This window comes from Equus quagga, chromosome 10 (assembly GCF_021613505.1).
Source record: "Equus quagga isolate Etosha38 chromosome 10, UCLA_HA_Equagga_1.0, whole genome shotgun sequence".
Taxonomy (NCBI): domain Eukaryota; kingdom Metazoa; phylum Chordata; class Mammalia; order Perissodactyla; family Equidae; genus Equus; species Equus quagga.
In genome coordinates, this window is record NC_060276.1 from 4,415,830 (window position 1) to 4,437,944 (window position 22,115).

The window sequence follows — 22,115 nt, forward strand, 5'->3', positions numbered from 1 at the left end:
TTCCCCCCACAGTCTCAATTCCTGTGTATAAGCTGCAGTGGGCTACTCTGCATGTACCCTGGAGCGCTTTATTCCTCCTTGGTCCATCTCAGCAAAACACAGCTGCCTCTTTAGGCCGGCCTGTGGGCAACCCACCACATCTACCATAGGTCCTTCTGTGCCAGCCACAGCAGCTAGTCAGTCATTCTTTCCCTTCTGGAACATCTCATCACCATCTCATTGTTTCAGCAATAGAATATTCTGTGAAATGCTGCAGAAAACATTTCACGGTTGTGGAATGAAAAGCTAGAGTGGCACTAAGCCACACTATAGTCATCCTAGTTCTAAACTCCTACCTGTGCTTTGTAATTGAACACCTGGAAAGTTCTAGTGCAATGGGTCTTTATAAGGGATTCACATCAGCATCCTCCTCCGTCTTAAAAATTATAGCTGTGCCTGGGCCACAGGCTGGACATTCTGCTGCAGTACATCCACGGCACTCGTGGCACTTGTCAAGCTCCACAGGTGCTTCTCACCTCTGCTTCTGGTAAAGAACCACTGTTCTAGACCTAACTTCTCCAAACTAGCACATGGGGACAGTTACCAACCCCTCCCCACTCTTATGAGGGACAAAACTTATTTTTTAAATTTATTCTATTCCTATATACATAAGTGTTAGTGGTAAACGAGCTTTGCATAAGCCAAAAATTAAGAGTTGAGAAGCAAATGTATCCCCCACGTTAATGTGATTCACAGTCAGTCTTGCAAGGCAGAAGAGAAACAGTTCAGCATCATCTTTAACAGTTAGGGCCATCTTTATGGTCTTAGAGTCTACTTACCGTTTCCAAACTTCTTAAATAAAGACGATAATTTGTGATGTAAACTCTTCCCTTAATGGGGCCATTGAAAGGACATATGTAAATAACTTCTTTGTCTATTAAGATAAAAAAAGTACCCTAAAATAATGGAAATATATACGAAGATACACAACAAATGGCACTAATTTAATATAAACTATTTGGCTAAGAATAACTACAATAAAAAAATCACTGAAAAGGTTGAAAGCGAGCACTGGCAATGTTTCTACTTCGCCATGCTACGTCGGGTGGGGCTGCGGGGGAACTAGCGTGGCCACGTGTCACCTCCAGGCACTAGCAGTGCTTCCCTGAGCACGCCCACACTGCCATCACTACCGGGGGCAAGGTGAGAAGGGCTGGAAAGCAGAAGTGAATGAGAAGTGAACTACCATCAGGTGGTTAGAAAGGCATCTACTGGGCTACTTCAACCAGAGGATGGCAATTCCCATAGGACAGCCTCACAGACTGACCAGCAGATAGGTCTTGAGGTTTGCCAACCTCTAATCACACAGACAACAGTGATGTTTTTAATAAATAAATGTCAGCAGCAGAAATGTTTCTAGAGTCTAGTCTTTCTCTTTTAATAGTCCAGAGAAGAGTTCAGCTAGATTCACTTCAAACATTTAAGTGATATAAAACAGATGGCCAAGAGAACAGTACATCTTTAGTAGACTCAAACATAAGGATAAATGAAATCAGGAAACTTAATTTATCATAAGAAAAATATACCTTTTCTTATCTTTCAAGGATGTCCTTGAATGTGTTAATGGCTTTAAATTTTTTTCTTAATAATTTTGAAATCCCTTTCTCTTCAAGTGGTAAATGAAAAATACCCAGTAAGGCTACTTCATGCTAATTCAATCAGTTGCTACCTCGGTAAGGTTCTGGCACTGACACAGAGCACCAAAACTTTATATACAAAGACCACCAAAAGTAAGTTATCCTCTGCTCTTACCCAGAAATTGGGAAGGCCACATGCCACTGGTTTCCTTTTAAAGACTAGGATCATGTGTGCAAGTCTGTGGACATGGAATAGTTTCTCATGGTGCACTGCTAACTAACTCACAAAGGCATCCCATTTCTGACCTTAATCTAATTAGCACCATGCTTTAGCCATTTACGGTAAACAACCCAGGTCTTAGTCAAGAAACCGAAAGGTTCCCTGAAACGATGGTAACTGCATCATTACCAAATACACAGGAATCTGAGAGGAGGGTGTGGACCCTCACGTAAAAGGTGAATGCCCACAGCATCAGCACTTGGCCTAGAAGCTGTCAGATGCTTCCAAAGCCAGAATGAGCTGGTCCTTCCAAAGTAAATACCTTCCTCTTAATACGAATTTATCATGAAAAAATAAGTCAATAATCAAAATGTTACATCAATATTAATAACATTAGTTATCTGGCAAATGAAAGTTATTTTAAACCAGTATGGTCTCCTACATTTCTAAGAAGAGAATACTTAGACGTTAAGCCTTTAAGTTGATCATTTTAAAGCATACATCATTCACTAGAAAACCTTAATATCATTTTGTTGTTATAACCTCAAACCATGAGAGCTTATCGCTCCAATAAGAGAATTTCAAGAGATAATCCACACTTTTTTCCCTGAAGTAATTCTCAGTCTTTGGTACAGAGTAAAAATTATCACCATGCTGGAGAGCATGAAGCTCGTGAAAGAACTCTTTGATGAAGAAACTAACGGAGATACTCCTCTCTATATTAACACTTTGAAACACAGCTAGCCGATTGGTTTAAATCTGACTTCTAAAGAGCAAGAGGGACTGAAGCCATCTGATCCTGCTGGACCTCCTAACAAGCTACTCAAATCCCAACTTCATAGGATCCTTACCAGCAACGCGAGTCTCTCCTGGAAGTCGAGGAACGGCCTCACTGAGATCCCAATTAACTCCATCCCTAGAAGTCTGGAAATGAAACAGTAGCATCAGAAGTAATGATGTTACATTTGCACAGGTTTTTAAGCAAACTGGAACACAACCAACCAAAATATACTTTTTGAAGGAAAGAATTAGAGAGATATTTACCATTATAGAAAACTGGCACAGAAAAATTAAACTAAAAAATACAACTTAGCATCAACATTCATTAGCTGTGTTAACTTTTTCTGTAAATAACGTTAGCATGCTTTTCAATAATATTAATTTTTAAACACCCCTTCCAAGTGCTTTATACTTAACAGCATTCAGGAAAGTGATACAAAGTAAATATTAAGTGTATTCTATAGATACATGTATACGGTGGCTGCTTTCTTTTTTTTATATTAAATATTTAGTCATCTTTTGTTAAGAGTAGGAATGAAAACTTCATTTTAATGGGGCCTTAACCAAGCAACAGTAATTACAGAATCTTCTTACAATGTCAGAAAATAACTGTTATTATATATTGGGTTTCCCATTTTACTAAGATGCTTCTTCATGCAGGTAACTAGGTAAGAGGAAAAGGTGGTCTGTCATTGAACTTACGAGCGGACAACGGCCTTAGGAACCATCTACACAAATTCTTCACGTTACTTTACTAGTCTCTAGACCTCTTGGCTTTAGAGGTATTCCCAGGCATGTGCCTCATGAAATGGCTACAGCAGCTGTGCCAGGGAGGCAGTGCATTACCCACCAAAACCCACAGGTGGTTCTGAGGATAATCTGCCATAGCTGGCCATCGTGACTTGGAAGCCTAGGAAAGCTGTCTGTCGACCTACTCAGCTGCCCTGACACATGAATACCAATGACACGCCGCCTGTGTCCGCTGCCAGATGGGGGAGGCACATCATTCACACCTGTTTGGGCAAAAGGTCGTTTCGGCATTACTTTTCATTCATTTTTTTCGAGTTGTTTTCCAAAGTCACACTGCAATCATTTCATGTGTGAAGTTAGTAATACTTCTCTCAAAGGGGTTGTGTGAATATTAAGGGAAACAAAAGGCAGAAGCACATTTTTGTGAATTATCAAGGGCTATGCAAATGTAAAGTATTACAAAACAAGAGAAATGCAAAGTGTGTATTTAGGTAAGATATAAGCTGTCAAAGAGGGGCACTTTGCTGGATTTTTAATGGTTTTATCTTTTTTATTCAGGCATAAGATGAAAATTCCTAGCCAATTTTCAGTATGTTTTAGTCTTTGCAAGCTAAGCAGTTTAACTAGGAAGGCAAGACAAATGGTTCCCAGCCAGGAATGCCTTCCTCAACGAGGAGCAAAACCACACACCTTATATGAACGGTAAGACTGGAGAGAAATTATCATCATCCTTTAACACTGCCCCTCACTAATAAAAAAAAGTATAATGAGCAAATTTAATATTCGGTATACCTTTTAAATACCACAGTTCTGGGTCAGGAGAAGAAAGCATAATTCAACCATAAAATAAAGGACATGAATGTTTGATTAACACAGGATAAGATGGGATTAACAGAGGATATACTTTCTATCAGAGTAATGTTACACAAGGACTTATAATTACCTTCTTGAAGTTATTTGTGTTTAGAACCGATTCTTGTACCATAACAATACTATAATACAATAAAAACTTATGAAATTTTGGGGATGAAAAACGCCTTTGTAAACATGACACCAAAAGCAGAAAATATAAAAGAAAAGCCTGATAGATGTGATTACATAAAAAATTTAAACCTCTGTATTTCAAAAGCAAAACATCATAAGCATAATTAAAAGGCCAACAATAATCTAGGAGTACAACTTATAATGTATATTATAAAGGTTTGATTATGATAATATATAAAGAACACTTAGAATAGATAAATAAATAAAACAGAAAAGAATCCCCCCAAATACCCCAAAAGGCAAATAGGCAAAGGACACAGTCATTTGAAATACAAATGGACAATAATAAACACACTTTTTTTTTAAAGGTCACCTTCGTTAGTAATCAGAGAAATATAAATTAAAAGACACTAGTTGGCTGTCTTCCGATTGCTCGTGCACCCCCATACGCTCCTGGTGGGAGTGTGAGTTCACCTTTGCTGGGGGACAACATGTATCAAAAGCCTTAAAAGGGCATGAATAAAGCTGATTTGAAATTCATCCCTTCCTTTCAATATATGTCCCCAAATCTCCCCCTAATCACACAATTTTCCCCTCAGTATTTTGAACCATTTTCTGCTAACGTTGTATTTGTTTTGTTCATACAACTATTTTATCATCATAGTTAGAAAATAACACCAATACTTAGGAAGGTGTAACAGCCTGCTCAGGGAGCCTTGGCCCTCCAGCACCTCTTTCTGAAAGCTTTTGGGGGCAAGGGATTGCCTAGCATATTAAATGTAATGTCTGCCAGGAGTTCACAAGACAGAGGTTCTCAAAGATGAAATTACGTGAAAGGATTTACAAATGCAAAACTCACTTAACACACATAACACATTCTGTCTTTTCTGGAACAAGGCGGGATAATAAATAAAACCATGTGTATTAAAGAATTTACATTATGTGGATGAATAATGAAATTAATAATTCAATAAACTCAAAATGACTAACATTCAAATACAAAAAGAGAAATGCAGAGAAAAATACAGATAAATTTGAAAACTCAACTTACCCTCTTAATAGACTCATTCTCCAAGGAGTGTGAATTATACTTAGAAGTTGGTGCAGAAGCCATACTGGAAACTCTACCAAGAAAGACAACATTCAATATCAACTGAATTTGTACACAATTTCAAACATAGGTGACATCTGAGATGTAAATACTGCAATTGAGAACGAACAGTACTACACTTTACAGGCCGTAGTTCCGTAGTCTCCAGTGGGAATGAGACACACAAAGGAGTAACCACAGCACAGGTTATGTGCAAGACCTCCAATAAAGGTGCAGGGAACTGTGGAAGAACAGAACGGGGCAGCTAAGGACACACGGGGGAGCTCAGCAGAAGATATGACATACACTCTTGGAATTTGTACTCACAGCGTTCTGTCACTTAAAAAATCTTAACGTTTATTAATTGTGCAACAGGCCTCAAATGTCCACCCTTCTTAATTTTTGAAGATAATTTAGAGTCAGCCAAGCAGAGTGATAAAAAGGGTTGACAATTGAACTCACACTATTTTCCCCTTTAAGAATTCTGTTTTCTCCAAATTAAGGCAATTTAAAGTGGCATGGATTTGATGGAAATCAAATTAGTAAGATTTGACTTAATCAGTATTTTCTAGGGAAAGTATATACTTCATTTAAATAATGCATATTCATCACAACTCAGACATAAACGAAAGCATCATATTCAGAACATACACAATATCATTTTAATGTAAAGATTTATTTAGACTTGTGAAGATTATAGCAACAACAGGAAACCAAGTAATGCTTTGGTTATTTTATTTATCAAAGTTAATGACACAGAGAGCTATATGAAGTCACTGGGAAGTAAACCACATCCAATTCATCAAGGTGATTGTGGACACACATGGGATTCTTTTCGCCAGGCTCATTAAAACAGCAACCACGTGCTAGGAGAACCCAGCATGGAGAATATTCACACACCTCAGCACAAAACCTAGGGATTTGACAGCTGCGAAGTACTGGTCCCTGTCCTTAAATAAGGCCCGAGAGAGGTGACGAAGATGCAGATAAGGTAACCACTGGGATGAAGAGGTAGAGAGATGGCGAGGTGAGGACAATCTTAGAATATTAGGACTGCTGGGCTTGCCCCACCAGAATTCAGCTCTCGAAGGGCAAGGCTGAGGGTCCATGTGGGTCATGGCTCTCTCCTGGCATGCAGTTGGCACTCATAACTATTTGGTGAATGAATGTTTGGTTATGTGCAAAATACACAATATTGTGAAACATCATGGTGGGGTGAGCCTGTACACTGGTTCACCAAACCCCAGAACCCTGGGACCGGAGAACTACCACTGGAGCTTCAAAATGAACAATTAGGGCAAAATAAAATATTCTTTATGGAAAGGGATACTCAACTTAAAGAACCGGAAACGACTACGAGGTAGCACAACCTGCAATTACAAATAACTTCTTAAAAAGATTAATGGATAACTCCAAAATGAATTAAATTCAGACAAAATAGCCTTGAAAAACCTCTCTAACCTTAAGTTCCAATTCAAGCAAAATAACCCATTATTCTCAGAGACAGCAGAATGGATGACATGGACTACACAGAGCAAGTCAGATGCGTGTGCCCTGAAATTATTCCATTGGCTAAACAACATTATCTATTTGGGGGACTTTCTTCAGTAACAGATATAAAACTACTTTTTAGCAATCAGATACTGTAATATTTAAAACATTTAAACAATATAAGTCAATGTTTTCAAACAAAAGTTAAATTATAATGTCAAGTCAATATAAGAAATTTAAAATCCAGGGTTACACAGTCAACTCAGTCTTCATCTTCCTGTTTCTATTTATAAACGATAAAAGAGAGATGAGTCTTCCTGTTTTCTTCAATCCTCATTTAAAAACTTCAATTTAAAATAAACTAAATATAACAGTCCTCATGTTCCCCTTATTTTTAATTACCTTATTGAGATATAACTGTTATATTATACAACTCATCCTTTTCAAGTACACAATTTAATGGTTTTTAGTACATCCACAGTTGTGCAACCATCACCACAATCAATTTTAGAACATTTTCATCACCCCAAACAAAAACCCCGTAGCCATCAGTAGTCACTCATCGCTCCCCATTTCCCCAGCCCCTAAGCTACCATGAATTTACTTTCTATCACTATAGATTTGCCCACTCTGGACATTTCATATAAATGGAATCACATAATATGCAGTCTTTATGTCTAAAGCCCTGATTTTTAGAGTTACACTACAAAGTGCTACTATTAGACATTGGATCACATACGTATCTGAGAAATCCAAGGGTCCAGGTAACATGGGTCGGTTCCACAGTGAGGTTCACTTTAAAATCTCATCAGTGACCCTCTCTTTCTTGAATGGTTCCAACTGATCCCTGAAATGTACAGAAGCCAGAACAGCGTGACGCTGGAGAGCACAGATGTTGGAACCAACTGTGTTCAAATCCCAACTACAACTCACTCTTTGACCCTGGCAGGCTATCTAACCACTCCGGGCTTTGGCTGCTACTCTCTCTATTTCACTGCAGCCTAGTTGGGCGAAATCGATGAAGTAATACATACGAAGGGCTTAGAACATCACCTGATATATTTGTTAACAAATTATTAGCATTTTTTTCCAACTATGAAAGGATAGCTATTGAATGCTGACACCATAAACAAGTCTTCCACAAATTAGTCCTGACCCTAGAAACACCAGGAAGAAAGTTAGCTACTACAGGGACAGCGCACGGCCGCAGCGACCTAGTTCTAACGCTTCTCTTTAAAAAGTACGTGAAAATAAGGTCTCAAACAGGACCAGGGAAAGCTGTGTGGCACTGTGGAGAACCTACTAGATGGGTGAGCGCAGGCCCTGGGCTGTCTCTAACTTACCAAGCACAGAAAGTCCATCCGTATCTTCATCTCTAAAATGTCTATGTTGTTCTAAATGCAGATCAATAATGATTGGAAGTTACAGGGAAGTTTGCAAAAGTCAGCTACCCTTTTGGTTATAGAATATTTTGCCACAAACCCCCATAGATCAAGTTTTAATCCCTTTTATTTAAAAAACATTGAATTTGGGCTACCTTGGCTTTAAAGTGAAAATTGAAACTAAATGCCCTACATATATGCTACTTACAGGAATCTAACCAAAGGTAGAATTCTATCATTTTTGATCCTGAAAAAAACTTGATGATTTAAGCCCAATCCTCCCGTGACAGAAAAATGACCAGGAGAGCCTAGAGGGTGTGTGACAAGGCACTGTCACAAGTCAGTGGCAGGGCCAGCTCTGGCCTAGGCCTCCTAACACTGCAGCTTCCTTTCCTCCTAGGAACAAGTGCTTCCAAGTGGTCTCTATGTTGAAAGAAACCAGGCTGGATGCGACTCGTCCCAATCTCAGTGGAGGAGTTTTAGACTAAGAAACGTAGTTAAGAAAACTCAAGTCATCTAGGCAAGCAATCCTTGGGGCCCCCAAACCCCCTCAAATAAAGCTTCATAAAGGTGGCATTATTTAATAAATCAAATTTTAAAGTTACAACATGGCCTTAATTGTGTCTCTTTTTAAATTCAAGACAACTAACGTCAATGGTCTCATAGTGTCCGGCTCTCTGTCCCCCACATGCCCCTCTACCTCTGACTCCTCCCTCTCTTTCTCCGACTCTCTGCCTCTCTTTCTCCGTCTCCTCTCCCTACCACTTATAACCTTTCAGATAATCTGCTGTTACTGTCCACCTCCCCCCACCAGAATACAAGCCCCCCACTAGACTATAAGACCCTACCAGATGGGGATTCTGTTTTATTTCCTGCTGCATTTACAGCACCTGTAACAGTGCCTGGCACCCAGTAGGAACTGAAGAGGTATTTGTTAAATGAATCGATAAACTGGGCACCAAAGACCTGGCCAAAGAACTTAACTGTTGTTTGTCCAATGTTTAAGCCAGAAATTCATGCAAGCTTTAAAAGAAATGGTAGAGCAAACCCTTGGCTAATCCAGAGGCTCCAGGCATGACGGCTCTCGCCGGCAGAATGGCAGCAGTAACGTAGGGCGCTGTGAAGCAGCCTGCGCCAAAGAGAACTGGAGCGCGACCACCCTACACTACAGGCTGCCTATGAAGCACACGCTTCAGATGAAGGCTCGAAAACCTCTTCCACCATGCCCTTCTTCCAGGCAAAGAAACTGCTCCCCTCTCTGCTGAATATGAAGGCCAGGACTCCACAAAACCCCTGCAGCAGACAAGACTATCAACCCTTTTAGTCAAATGCAGGCCATTTTTACCCTTACGGTAAAAATCTAAAAGCAGCAGAATTAGAAAATAATTTTGACCTCTACCTCACAGGGCCCTTGCAAGTGAGATCTCAACTTCAAGGGGAGCTCCAGTTCCCATGGTCACCTGATTTGAGGTCCACGGCTCTCGATTAGTGCTTTTTTCTGAACTCTCCGTGCACAAACAGTGACAAAAGGTACACAGGCCTTCTCTTTGGCGTTTATTCAATGTGCTTTCTCACTCGGTGTGGACGTTTAAATGCAGTTTAAGGATAGTCTTTCTCTGGAGGCTCCTTCCAAAGCTGTGGAAACCTACCAGTGTGAAAACCAACTTCTAATGCCTGCCAGCGAGCAAGAAGTTATGCACAAGGAGCCTCGGAGTCCAGAAGTCCAGGGCTTTCTAAGGGAGCTCTCTTTACTTGGAAGTGTTTTGAAAAAAAATGCCAAATACTTAGGGGCAGCAGTGCTCAATACTACCAGACCCAGCTCTCCTTTTGTTATAAAACAAATTTCTGTAAAGCCTCCTTTGCTTGTTTGAAATGAAAATCATAGATATTATCAACATAAACACAACTTCAAAAAATCATCAACATAATGTCTTAACTCAAGTATAAAGGAGAAATAAAAGGACAGTGATTTATAATATAATAATGTATTTTTCAATACATTACACTAAAAACAAAAACACCCCTAATTCCAACGTGGCCTCTAGGGGGAGCGTTGCCCCCAATGAGAAGCACTTGCCGAGAGAGTCCTGCTGTGTACCTGGAGTACCCGTAAACACAGATTTTACTAAATTAACGTATTCTGACTTTTACATTAAAAGTTGTTCTGACTGTAGGCCACCTACCAGGCAAGGAAATGAAAAAGATGCCCTGAGATGTCCTCAACCAAACCACTCTCTGTACAAATGAGAAATGTTCACATCCCAGCCATCTTGAGACGAGGTACACTGTCAATTCAACTTCTACATCTGCTCAATCCACATGAAAACAAACGATGATCTGCAAAACTAGGAGTTTATTTCATTTTTATACATTTTCCTTTGAATAGGGGTTGGTAAGCTTTTCCTGTAAGCGCCAGACAATAAATTGTTTTTTTCAGACAGTAAATATTTTAGGGACTCTGCTGCAGCTACTGGGTCTGTATTGTAGCATTAAAGCAGCAATAGGCGATATGGAAACGAAGTATTCCAATAAGATGTTATTTACAGAAACAGGCTGTCACCCTCTGCCTCAAACTATTAAAATAAATTATTTCCAAATGAACTTTCTTCAGCCAAAGCAAATAATTGTGTCCTTTTAAACTAAAATATAAGCTATTAACCCCACTGCGTATGCTTATACCTTGTCAAATGCCACTATGACAAGCTACAAAACTGTGTGATGTAGTTGAAACAAGGACAGGATTCCGTATTCAGACCAGTTTGGGTTTCAAATCCCAATTTTGTCACTTGAGTGATAATAAGAGTCATGCAACCTTGGATAAACTACAGTTCTCTGTCTGTGAACTCAGCACGATACTACCCCCCTCATGGGGCCATGATGAGGAACATGTAAAAAAAATGCTGGCACAGCGCATGGCAAAATAGAGGCATTCAAACACCAGGTCCCTTCCTCGTCCAAGAGGCACTCTGATGAACTCTAAGTCATTCCTCAAACTGGCGCTAATACACTTGGCTGGATTTCCCATAAAATATACAATGGCTAATACTGCCTAATCATTCTGCATACACATTTTCTAAGATGATCCATCTAATCTTGGCAACGCTCTGAACAGCCTTAAAGAAGTTTATCCTTAAAGCATGCCTACTTCCATTAAAAAAAAATAAACCACTCGACTCCTAGCCCAGAGACACTTTCCGTGGATCCCTAACATGGAGATCTCACCTCATTACCTTCTATTCTGACTCAAGGATCCAGAAATACACTAGAAGTTTCTTAGAATAAATCCAACTGTATTTATTCCAAAACAGTACCCCTCTTCAAAGTGGCTTATTTTCCAAACAGATACATGCAACACGTATGCATCAGAGCTTCTCCACTTGTCTTGGCCACATCAAACCTCAAGGCTATAGGGGATTTGCTTTCACAATTCTTCTTTGGATATTATAAAATGCTAAACAGCATTTCATGCAGAAACTCACTCTTTGTATCATTTTGATATTTACGATTCATTTTAAAAATCACAATACACTCACGTGTACTTCTTTAAATGATGCAAAGACCTTTGGCTAAAAACAATCTAATTCAGATCCAGTGGAGAATGCATTTTGAATCATTTTTTCCAGTGGTTAGTGAGAGATTTGAGCTGATCCATTCCCCCTATTACCTGGTCCCCTCATGACAAATGGGACATCTTCAAGACAGCTGCTAGGCTTCAGCGGCATGAGCTGTGGCCATAGAACAGGGTAACTTTAGAAATCCTTCAGAAATTGAAATTGCTATGCTAAGTAAACTATTAGAAACGTCAACTACCATCAGGTTAACTTTTTTTAATGTAAAAAGGCTACCTAGTAATGATATTACATTCATTTAAACATATTGTTAAATTCACCAATGGATTTTGTAACCATCAAATACCTGCCAGTAAACAAAGTTTTAAAATAGGAACGAGATCAAGTTCCCCATCCAACTGCTAATTCCAAAACTCATGAACCCACTTGATATACTCCATGACAAAACTGTATTTTGCTTAACTATTTCCCCCTGTGAGAAACTATTCCCAAAAAGTACATTTTAACAGTACGTCCTTAAGCAAAAGTTAAGATAGTAACTGTTGAAGGGTAAGAGTAGACACATGTAAACAGTCATAGTTTTAAGAGCAATGGAGGTGCCAGTTCAGAGCATCTCCTTACTTCCCAAGGAGCTTCTCAGACTGGGCTTTACTGACAAAGATTCCCTCAACTGGAATTAGTGGTAGAGTGGAAGGAACTAAAGAGCGGATGTGCAGTTTCTAGAAAAATAAAGAGAGGAGAAAAGGCTAGAGATGATAACCTGCTATTTGGACAAATTCCTCCGGGCACCTTCACTGGGAGGAGAAGCAGGAGCCGTGTTGGCACCGGACCCTTATTTACCTGCTTCAAGACACAGGAGGCTTTTCCTGACCTCCCCATGCACACGAACGCACACCTCACTTCTCTATACGTTGCACAAATTTCTAATATTTCACTTCTCGTGCTGCATTGTACTTATGCATTGACATTTCATGTCCCCCTGTTAGATCTGAGCTTCCTAAGGGCAAAGGCTGTTTCACATTGTGGCACCAGCACAGAGCAGCTTAGGCACTCAGCTGATGAACGAATGAAGACAGTCTCACCCTCAGAGAGTTTCATGACTTTGGAGACATTAGTCATCAGTCATTAAAGGTACTCCACCCTCCCTCCCTAGGGCTGATTTTTGTGTTTATAACTCCTTTGCATATCTGTATAATTTTTCACATATGTATATATCTCTAAATAATATGTTGCTTTTGCATGGTTTTGAACTTTTATACATAAATGGAATCATTACACATTCTTCTGCCCTGTGCTTTTCTCACACTGCGCTGTTGTAGAGCCATAAATGTGGACGTGTGGAGTTTGTGCGCTCATTTTCACTGCTGCATAGTAGTCCATTGTTCCACATTTTGCTTTCCACTCTCTTCTCAGGAGTCATTTGAACTGGTTCCAGGTTTCACTCTTACAAACAACGCTGTTATGAACAATATTATAAATGTCTCCCACTTCTGGCACACATGTAATAACAGCAATGGTATTCTGCCAGATTTTCCAATACCTTTGTCTGATCTTGCAGTAAACACAATTTTTTAAAAATCAAACTATGCGAGAAGATGAATAATAAATGAAAATGTAGGCAAATCAACCGTTTGACATGAAATGAAACCCAGGGTTGTCAACAATCCTAATTCAAGCAGCAAGGGGGAAAAGATGCAAAATAATGGATGGGCAGTGTCTTCAGTTTCCTGAAGCTGTTGAAAAAAGTACTACAAACTTGGCAGCTTAAAACAACAGAAGCTTTGGGGGTGACCAGGTGGCATAGAGGTTAAGTTCATGTGCTCCACTTGGGCAGCCCAGGGTTCGCTGGTTCAGATCCCCAGCGTGGACCTACACACTGCTTTTCAGGCCTTGCTGCGGCAGTATCCCATATGCAAAACAGAGGAAGACTGGCACAGATGTCAGCTCAGGGACAATCTTCCTCACCAAAGAAAAAAACGAAAACAAAAAAATGAAAACCCCAGAACTTTATTCTCTCACAGTTCTGGAGGCTCCAAGTCTGAAATCAAGGTGTCGGCAGGACCACACTCCTCTGAAGGCTCCAGGGGAGGATCCTTCCTTGCTTCTCCCAGCTTCCGGCTGTCGCCGGCAAGGCGTGGTGTTCCTCGGTTTGCAGCTCCATCACTCCAAGCTCGGTCTCTGTCGGCACACAGTGTTGTCCCTTGTGTCTCTGTGTCTTCACATGGTGTTCTCTTCTCTTATAAGAACACCAGTCATATTGGATTAAGGGCTCACCCTACTCCAGTATGACCTCAACTATATCTGCAACAACCCTATTTCCAAATAAGGTCACATTCCAAGGTACTGAGGGCTACGCCTATCAACATATCTTTTTGGAGGACACAATCCAATGCATAACAGGCAAGAGGTTAGCTATAGAAATTAACAATCTACAAAATGGCATGTCAACATATGGTTACATTCAGAACAATTTACTTTGTCAATCCATCCTTAAGCATTCAGCAAACACCTATTAAATTAACCAGCCTTGAAATATTAATATAGCTTCTTAGAAGAAATAACGAAATGACACTAGGCCAATCATTTCTGAGACACTCCTTGCTCAGCATATATAATTACTTACTCATGTTCCCAAGGAGGCCAAAAATCAGTCAATAAATATATACCGGGCAACCACTCTGGACCATGCTAGGCAAGTCTACAAAAATTGAGATAGGTCTTCAAGGAGACAGCAACTGAGTTGGGGAGATGAATAAATATGAGGCAAGTTAAACAGTAATAAAGATAATAATACAGGTGACATTATACACGTAAAGCAAAACAGAGCATCCGCTCACGGTAATGATCATGGCTTCCATTTACTCATCCTCTACTATGTCCCAGGCATTGTTCTAAGCACAGATGAACTCATTCAATCCTCTCATCAACCTTAGAAGGCAACTACTATTATTATCTTCATATAGAAACACACACCCCGAGGAACAAAAAGGTTAAACAATGTGTGCACTAAGAACTGTCAAAGTGAGAATTCAAACCCAGTCAGTCTGGTCCTCTTATGCACTAACAGCAATCTGTTGCTCTCATTCTCTAATAGATGGTCAAATAAAAAATGAGGACGTTATACCTCCTGCTTATGCAGCCGAGCAAAAAAGGTGTTTTTGGAATTCCATCTCTATGTAATAAAATCTGATGATCACAAAGAAGTTCTCTAGCCTTCATCCTAAAGACAAGTAAACAAATAGTGACTTTTTTTCCCAAATCCATGTCTGTTAGGCACTGAACCAGTACATTCCTTCTTGTTTGCCCACTGCAATATTACTTTGTATCATGGAAGAGTCTTTCTAAACTATATTAAAAAGAAGGAACAAATGTACTTCTAGTGAACAAAAACAGAATAAATACTCCAGGAGGCACGACTAAGATGTAACGAGGCCTTTGTTGAGATGCCTACCAGAGCATATGCAGCCAGAAGAGTTCTGCAAAGCAGTACCTTCTGATGATGGGCACTTATTCCAGCAATGCTGTCACTATTCAAAGTATTCTTCTAATTCTTTTGAGAGTGCCTTTAGATTTTAAAGCTACGTAAGCCACCATCTCATGAATTTTACCATATCTCAACTTTTAAACAGAAAACAGTGCTTCCCACAGCATGAGCGCCCACTCATGGATGAAGTGCAACAGATGGGCTTCAAAAGGATTTCGGCCTAAAGTCAAATGCAGAGTCCCCATTCAAAGTTTTGACACCATTGAGGATATTTTTTAAAAGGTGCTGCAGTCTCTGAAGGCAATTCCAAAGAAGAGTTCCAAAAATAGGCTGGATAATTTTGATTTGGAGCTTCCTGTCCCTTCTCTACATGAGCTAGAAGTAAAAAGTAGCAAGTGAGGTTTTCAAATTTTGCCTAGCGTCTCCCAATAGTTGAAAATTCTGGGCTTGATACATCTTAATTAGTCCTGGTTTACAAGAGCAGGTTGACCTTGAAGGTTAGCAGAGACCAGCAGCAGGACTAGGAGCCTGCCCAATAGGCAGTTTGCCATAGTAGTCAGAAGTGTCCAAAGGGAATCTCCAAGGACTGGCTTCTTTAGAAGCCTTGGAGATTCAGAGAGAGAAACACTTGCAGTGACCCAGAGCATAGACAATGGTTATCTTCCTCCTTGGGGCAGTGAGCTATTATTCCAGCCATAAATACAAGCAGCCACTCATCTCTGCTGGAGAAGAAGGTGAAAGGATCAAACACACGAACACACACACACTTCTGGAACTTGGCACTATTAGCAGGGAGGAAGTTTTTGTAGATGTGGAAGACATAATCTAAGAAAAAAGGCAGAAATAAAAAAGGCAAGGAGATGAAGAAGAACCAAAACCAGTGTCAAAAGAATAGCAAAGAAAGAGAAGATAAAGAAATTTCAGTACTATAACAATGACACATGAATGCGACACAGAGAATTTCCATGGCTTTTGAAGGAGCAATATATGCTGCTTCAGAGAAGAATAAAAAGAATTCCCAAGCTCCAGATGGAAATAGTTTTATCAGCATTAGGAGAAAAAGCCGGTTGACAATGGGTATGAATATGGTGACATGTAGAGTCAACAGGGCTACTCATGAGGTATACTATTTTCCTGAAGACTGTATCTGACACACGGCTTCTACAAACATAATTCAACATCTAATCATGATTTAAAAAAAAAACTCAGCAACCTAGGAACAGTCAAGGGCACTTATGAAAAAACCTATAGCTAATATCATACTTAATGGTGAAAGATGAAATCCCTTCCCACTAAGTGTGGGAAGAAGGCAAGGATGGTTGCTCTTATTGCTTGTATTTAACATCTTTTAGAGATCCTAGCAAGTTTAATAAGGAAAGAGAAAGAAATAAAAGGCATAACGTATGGGAGGGAAAAAGTAAAACTGTATTTGTAGATGATATGATCAAGTATGTAAAAAACCCTAAGAATACTACAGAAAAACTACAACTAGTAAGTAAATTTAGTAAGCTTTCATGATACACAAGGTCAACATAAATATTAATTGTATTTGTATTATTAGCAAAGAACAAATGGACACTGAAGTATAAAAATATCAATTGCAGGGGCCAGTCCCGTGGCCAAGTGGTTAAAGTCTCTCATGCTCCAGGTTCGCAGGTTCAGATCCTGGGGCTGGACCTACTCCACTCATCAGCCATGCTGTGGAGGCAGCCCACAAACTAAACAGAGGAAGACTGGCACAGTTGTTAGCTCATGGCTAATCTTCCTCAAGCAAAAAAAGAGGAAGATTGGCAGTGGATGTTAGCTCAGGGTGAAGCTTCCTCACCAAAAAAAATATACATATATATATATATATATATATATATATATATATATAATTTGCATAACATTAAAAATGAAATATTTAGGGATACATTTAACAAAATGTGTACAAGATCCATACACTGAAAATTATAAAACCCTGCTGAGAGAACTTAAAGACAATCTAAATATATGGAAATATATATCATGCTCAAGGATTAGAAGACTCAATATTGTTATGATGTCAATATCAATCTATAGCTTCAATGCAATCCCTATCAAATCCCAATGGGATTTGTTGTAGAAATTGACAAGATGATTCTGAAATTTACATGGAAAGGCAAAGGACCAAGAATAGCCAAAATAATCTTGATGGAAAAAAAAGAACAAAGTTGGAGTACTTCCACTACCCGATTTCCAGACTTCCTATAATGCCTCAGTATGCAAGACAAGATACTACCAGCATAAGGATAGACATAAAGATGAATGGAAGAGAAGAGTCCAGACTTAAGTCCATCTTTTGGAGGCCCTAGCAGTGGTCAACTATTTCCAACAAAGGTACCCAGGAGATTAAAGGGCAAAAGGACAGTCTTTTCCACAAATGATGCTGGAACAACTTGATATCCATGTGGAAAAATAAGTGAATCTTGACACTTACTTCACACGATATACAAAATTAACTTGAAATGAAGCATAGAAGTATTAGTTTTGTATTGCTACATAACAAACTTAGTAGCTGTAAACCACACACGTTAATTATCTCACAGTTTCCATGGGTCAGGAGTCGGAGTACGGTTTAGCTGGATCCTCTCTGCTCAAGGTCTCACAAGGCTATAAACTCAAGGGAAGGGGATTACACAGGGTGTGAACACTGGGGCTTGGAAATTACGGGGACCACTGTAGGGTCTGCCTGCCACAATAGATTTAAACATTAGAGCTACTGCAACAGTCCTAGAGGGAGACACAGGGGAAAATCTTTGTGAACTTAGGTTAAGCAAAGATTTCTTAGAGCACAAAAAGCAGAAAATGCAAGAGGAAAAAAATGATAAACTGGACTTCATCAAAATTAAAAACCTTTGCTCTTTCAAAGGCACGGTTAAGAAAATGAAAGGGTAAGCCACAGTTTGGGAGAACGTACTTGCAAATCACATATCTGATAAAGGTCTTCTATTCAAAATACATAAAGAACTCTTATAACTTAATAATAAAACAGACAATCCAGTAAGAAACAGGCAAAAGATTTGAGCAGACACTTCACCAAAGAAGATATACGAATGTCGAATAAGTACATGAAGACATCTCACCATCATTACTCACCAAGAATATACAAATGAAAACTACCACGGGCTACCACCATAAACCCACTGGCATGGCTACAATGTAACAAGACGGACAATAACAAGTGTTGGTGAGGATGTGGCCCAGGCTGAACTCTCATTCTTTACCTGGCTGGGGGCAATGCAAAATGGCACAACCATTTTGGAAAACAGTTTGACAGTTTCTAGTAAAGTTAAACATAAACTAAACATATGGCCCAGTAATGTCACGCCTAAGTATTTACACAAGACAAATGAAAAGACGAGTCCACACAAAGACTTGTAAGCAAATGTTCCATAGCAGCTTTATTCATAATGGCCAAAGAGTGACTCAAATCAAATGTTCATCAACTAGTGACTGAACAAACTACATCACAGCCATGCCATGAAATACTGCTCAGCAACAGAAAGCCACCAACTGCTGACACAGGAGACAACATGGCTGAATATAAAAAGCAGTATGCTAAGGGAAAGAAGCCAACCACAACATACTATATAAACCTACCCTTGACACATTTCAAAGAACTACGAGTATTCAGACCACATTCTCTGACCATAATGCAGTTAAGTTAAAGATCAGTTTTAAAAATACCTAGAAAATGCATTTGAAAATTTAAAAATATGCATCTAAACAACTCAAAGGTGAACAAAATTATCACAACGGAAATTAGAATATACTAGAATAATAAAAATACTATGTTTTGAAACATCCGAACAGCAGAATAAATTCAAAAGAAGGAAGGAGAAAATGAAGAGAAGAATGATTTCCAGGATATATTTTAAGTGAAAAAAAGCAAGAGGCTAAATAGTGTATGTAGTATACTTTTTTGGTGTAAGAAAAGGAGGGAAGTACAAATGTGTGTGTGCGCTGGCTTACGCAAATTTGTGAAAGAAGAAACACAGAAGAATGAACTAAAAACTAATATTGATTATGGGGGCTGGGGGTGAGAAACAGCATGCCTGGCAGGAGACAGAGGTGGAAGTAAGGTTTTTTGGAATATACCTTGATATAAGTTTGACCTTAAAATCATATAAAGGGGCTGGCCCCAGGGCCAAGTGGTTAAATTCGTGCGCTCTGCTTCAGTGCACTCCACTTCGGGGGCCCAGGGTTTCGCCAGTTCGGATCCTGGGCGCAGACCTAGCACCGCTCATCAGGCCATTCTGGGGCAGCGTCCCACACAGCACAACCAGAAGGACCTACAACTAGAATATACAACGATGTACCGGGGGGCTTTGGGAAGAAGAAGAAAAAAAAAAAAGATTGGTAACAGATGTTAAATGAGGGCCAAGCTTTAGGAAAAAAATCATATTAAGTTTTTACTCATTAAAAATTAATCAAAAAGAAACGAGAATATAATTATGCTCATTCATTTTCACATACTGATAAACCTCATTCTGCATAACCACAACTGACAAACCTCTGGTAAGATTAATCAAGAAAAAAAGAGAGAAGGCACTAATAAACAATATTAAGATTTTAAGAATGAAAAGACAGGCGTAACTACAGAGATAGCAGATGTTAACTATTAGTTTAAAATCTACCCACACCAAACACTCCCGGCCCAGGTGGCGCCAGGGCAAGTTGCGGCCAGCATTCAAGGAAGAAAGAAGCAATCTTACACAAACTCCCAGAGACTCGAAGGAGGGAATACTCTCCCTCACTTTACAGGGCTAGCAAAACGACACTGAACTACACAAGGACAAGCCAGGACAGGAACATTAAAGCCAAGTCTCATTCACAAATACAGATGTAAGAATCCTGAAGAAAACAGTACCAATCGAGTCCAGCAGTAAAACCACGCTGGGTTCCCGCCAGCAATGCAAACCTGGTTAATGCTACCAAGTTTTATTAGAAAATCCCTTAAAATATCCCAACGCATTAACAGGTTTAAAGAGGGAAAAACATCTCCATAAAAGCAGGAAAGGGGTTTGATAAAATTCACCATCCATTTATGCAAAAAAAATGTGCACTAGAAGTGCGCCTAGACAAAACCTAAAGTAAACATAATACTTTATAATGAAATACGGAAAACAGCGCGCCTTCTCAAATACAGATCCTGGGCCCCACCCAAACCTACTGAATCAGAAACTCCAGGCTTGCTGCCAGGCAACTTGTCGTTTTGGAAACGCCCTCAGGTGATCCTGCTGAGGCTGGCTACTCCAAGTCAAAGTGCGAGCCACAAGCCACAGCACTGGTATCGCCTGGGAGCTTGCTGCAACTGAGGAGGGCTCTCCCGCCCGTTCCCGACCCACTGAGTCAGGATCTGCAGTTGCAGCAGAAGTCCAGGTGATTCGCAGCGCTGTAAAGTTGGAGACACGCCCCTAGAGCAGCTGCTCGGGGCTGGGCTGAACGCCAGAATCACCTGGAGCCCTTTAAAAAACTGCAGATGTCGGATCTCCCCTGAGATCAAATAAATCTGAATGACTGTGGGTGGGGCGCGGGCAGCAGGTAGTTAAAGCGCCCCAGGTGATTCTAATGAGCAGCCAGTGTGGCAAACCACTGGTCTGTAGTATTCCAGCACAAGGAAACTTCTATTTAGAGACTCTCCGCCCTCTCCCATAAGCCAGAGGAGGCCTTCCTCGAGTTCTCTGAAGATGCCCCCAAGAAAGCAGCTTCCATTTCACACGTATACCAATGGTGACTTCTTAATACGGCTTACTAAACCGAAACCAAGAAAAAACTCTGCAATGACATGGAGATGTTGTGAGGATTCAAATGAGATGTACCTAACAACACTGGGCGAAGGCCTTGGCACAGATTACCCCGAATGTTAATGCAAGGTATTACCGAGGTGGCAGCGGAGGCTGTAACTGCTCTTCGGGCATTGACAGCGAATACAATGACATCATCAGCAAATCAAGGCCAGAAGGTATCTCAAAGCTGCGCTGTCCAACACTGGAGCCACCAGCACATGTGGCTCCCGAACACGTGAAATACAGCTACTCCAAACGGTTTGTGCTCTAAATGTAAAATACACGCCGGATTTCAACAACTTAGTATAAAAAAGGGGGGACATCTCACTAATAATTATACTGAGCACTGTTGAAATAATATTTTGGATATACTGGGTTAAATTATATTACAAAAAGTGATTCCAACCATTTCCTTGTTTAATGCGGCTACTAGGAAAACAGATTACACATGTGGCTTGAATTATCCTTCTAAAGGACAGCGCAGTCTCAAAGGATCAGGAAGCCAGGATGTGAACTGCTACTTAGACCAGCCTGCTCAAACTTTAATTTACATACAGATCACCTGGGGGTCTTATTAAACTGCAGATTCTGGTGGTGTCATCTGGAGGGGGCCTGAGATTCTGCATTTCCCCCAAGCTCCCAGGAGCTGAGGAGGGGCAGGGCCATCAGGACAATCGTTACCAACCAGGAAACACTGTTTTGGTGGCATAGAAGTGATGGGAGGGGCCGGCCCAGTGGCGCAGCGGTTAAGTTCGCACGTTCCGCTTCTCGGCGGCCCAGGGTTCGCTGGTTCGGATCCCAGGTGTAGACATGGCACCGCTTGGCAAAAGCCATGCTGTGGTAGGTGTCCCACGTATAAAGTAGAGGAAGATGGGCATGGATGTTAGCTCAGGGCCAGTCTTCCTCAGCAAAAAGAGGAGGATTGGCAGTAGTTAGCTC

The 22,115-nt window shown here is 40.2% G+C and overlaps 1 protein-coding gene across 4 annotated transcripts in view; it reads right to left on the reverse strand.

Annotated features, from left to right (window-relative positions):
- Positions 1 to 22,115, reverse strand: part of MTM1 (myotubularin 1) — a 97,955-nt gene that overhangs the window by 69,866 nt on the left and 5,974 nt on the right. The window contains exons 1-4 of one of the 4 annotated variants that reach the window (XM_046673873.1): positions 7,671 to 7,768; positions 5,402 to 5,474; positions 2,688 to 2,760; positions 819 to 913 (exon numbers count right to left, since the gene is read on the reverse strand). In XM_046673873.1, the coding sequence (XP_046529829.1) occupies positions 819 to 913; positions 2,688 to 2,760; positions 5,402 to 5,474; positions 7,671 to 7,702 (273 nt within the window). In that variant the 5' untranslated portion in view covers positions 7,703 to 7,768. Of the gene's footprint in view, positions 1 to 818; positions 914 to 2,687; positions 2,761 to 5,401; positions 5,475 to 7,670; positions 7,769 to 22,115 lie in introns of those variants that run through there. The other 3 variants (XM_046673874.1, XM_046673876.1, XM_046673875.1) reach the window with 3 other exon arrangements.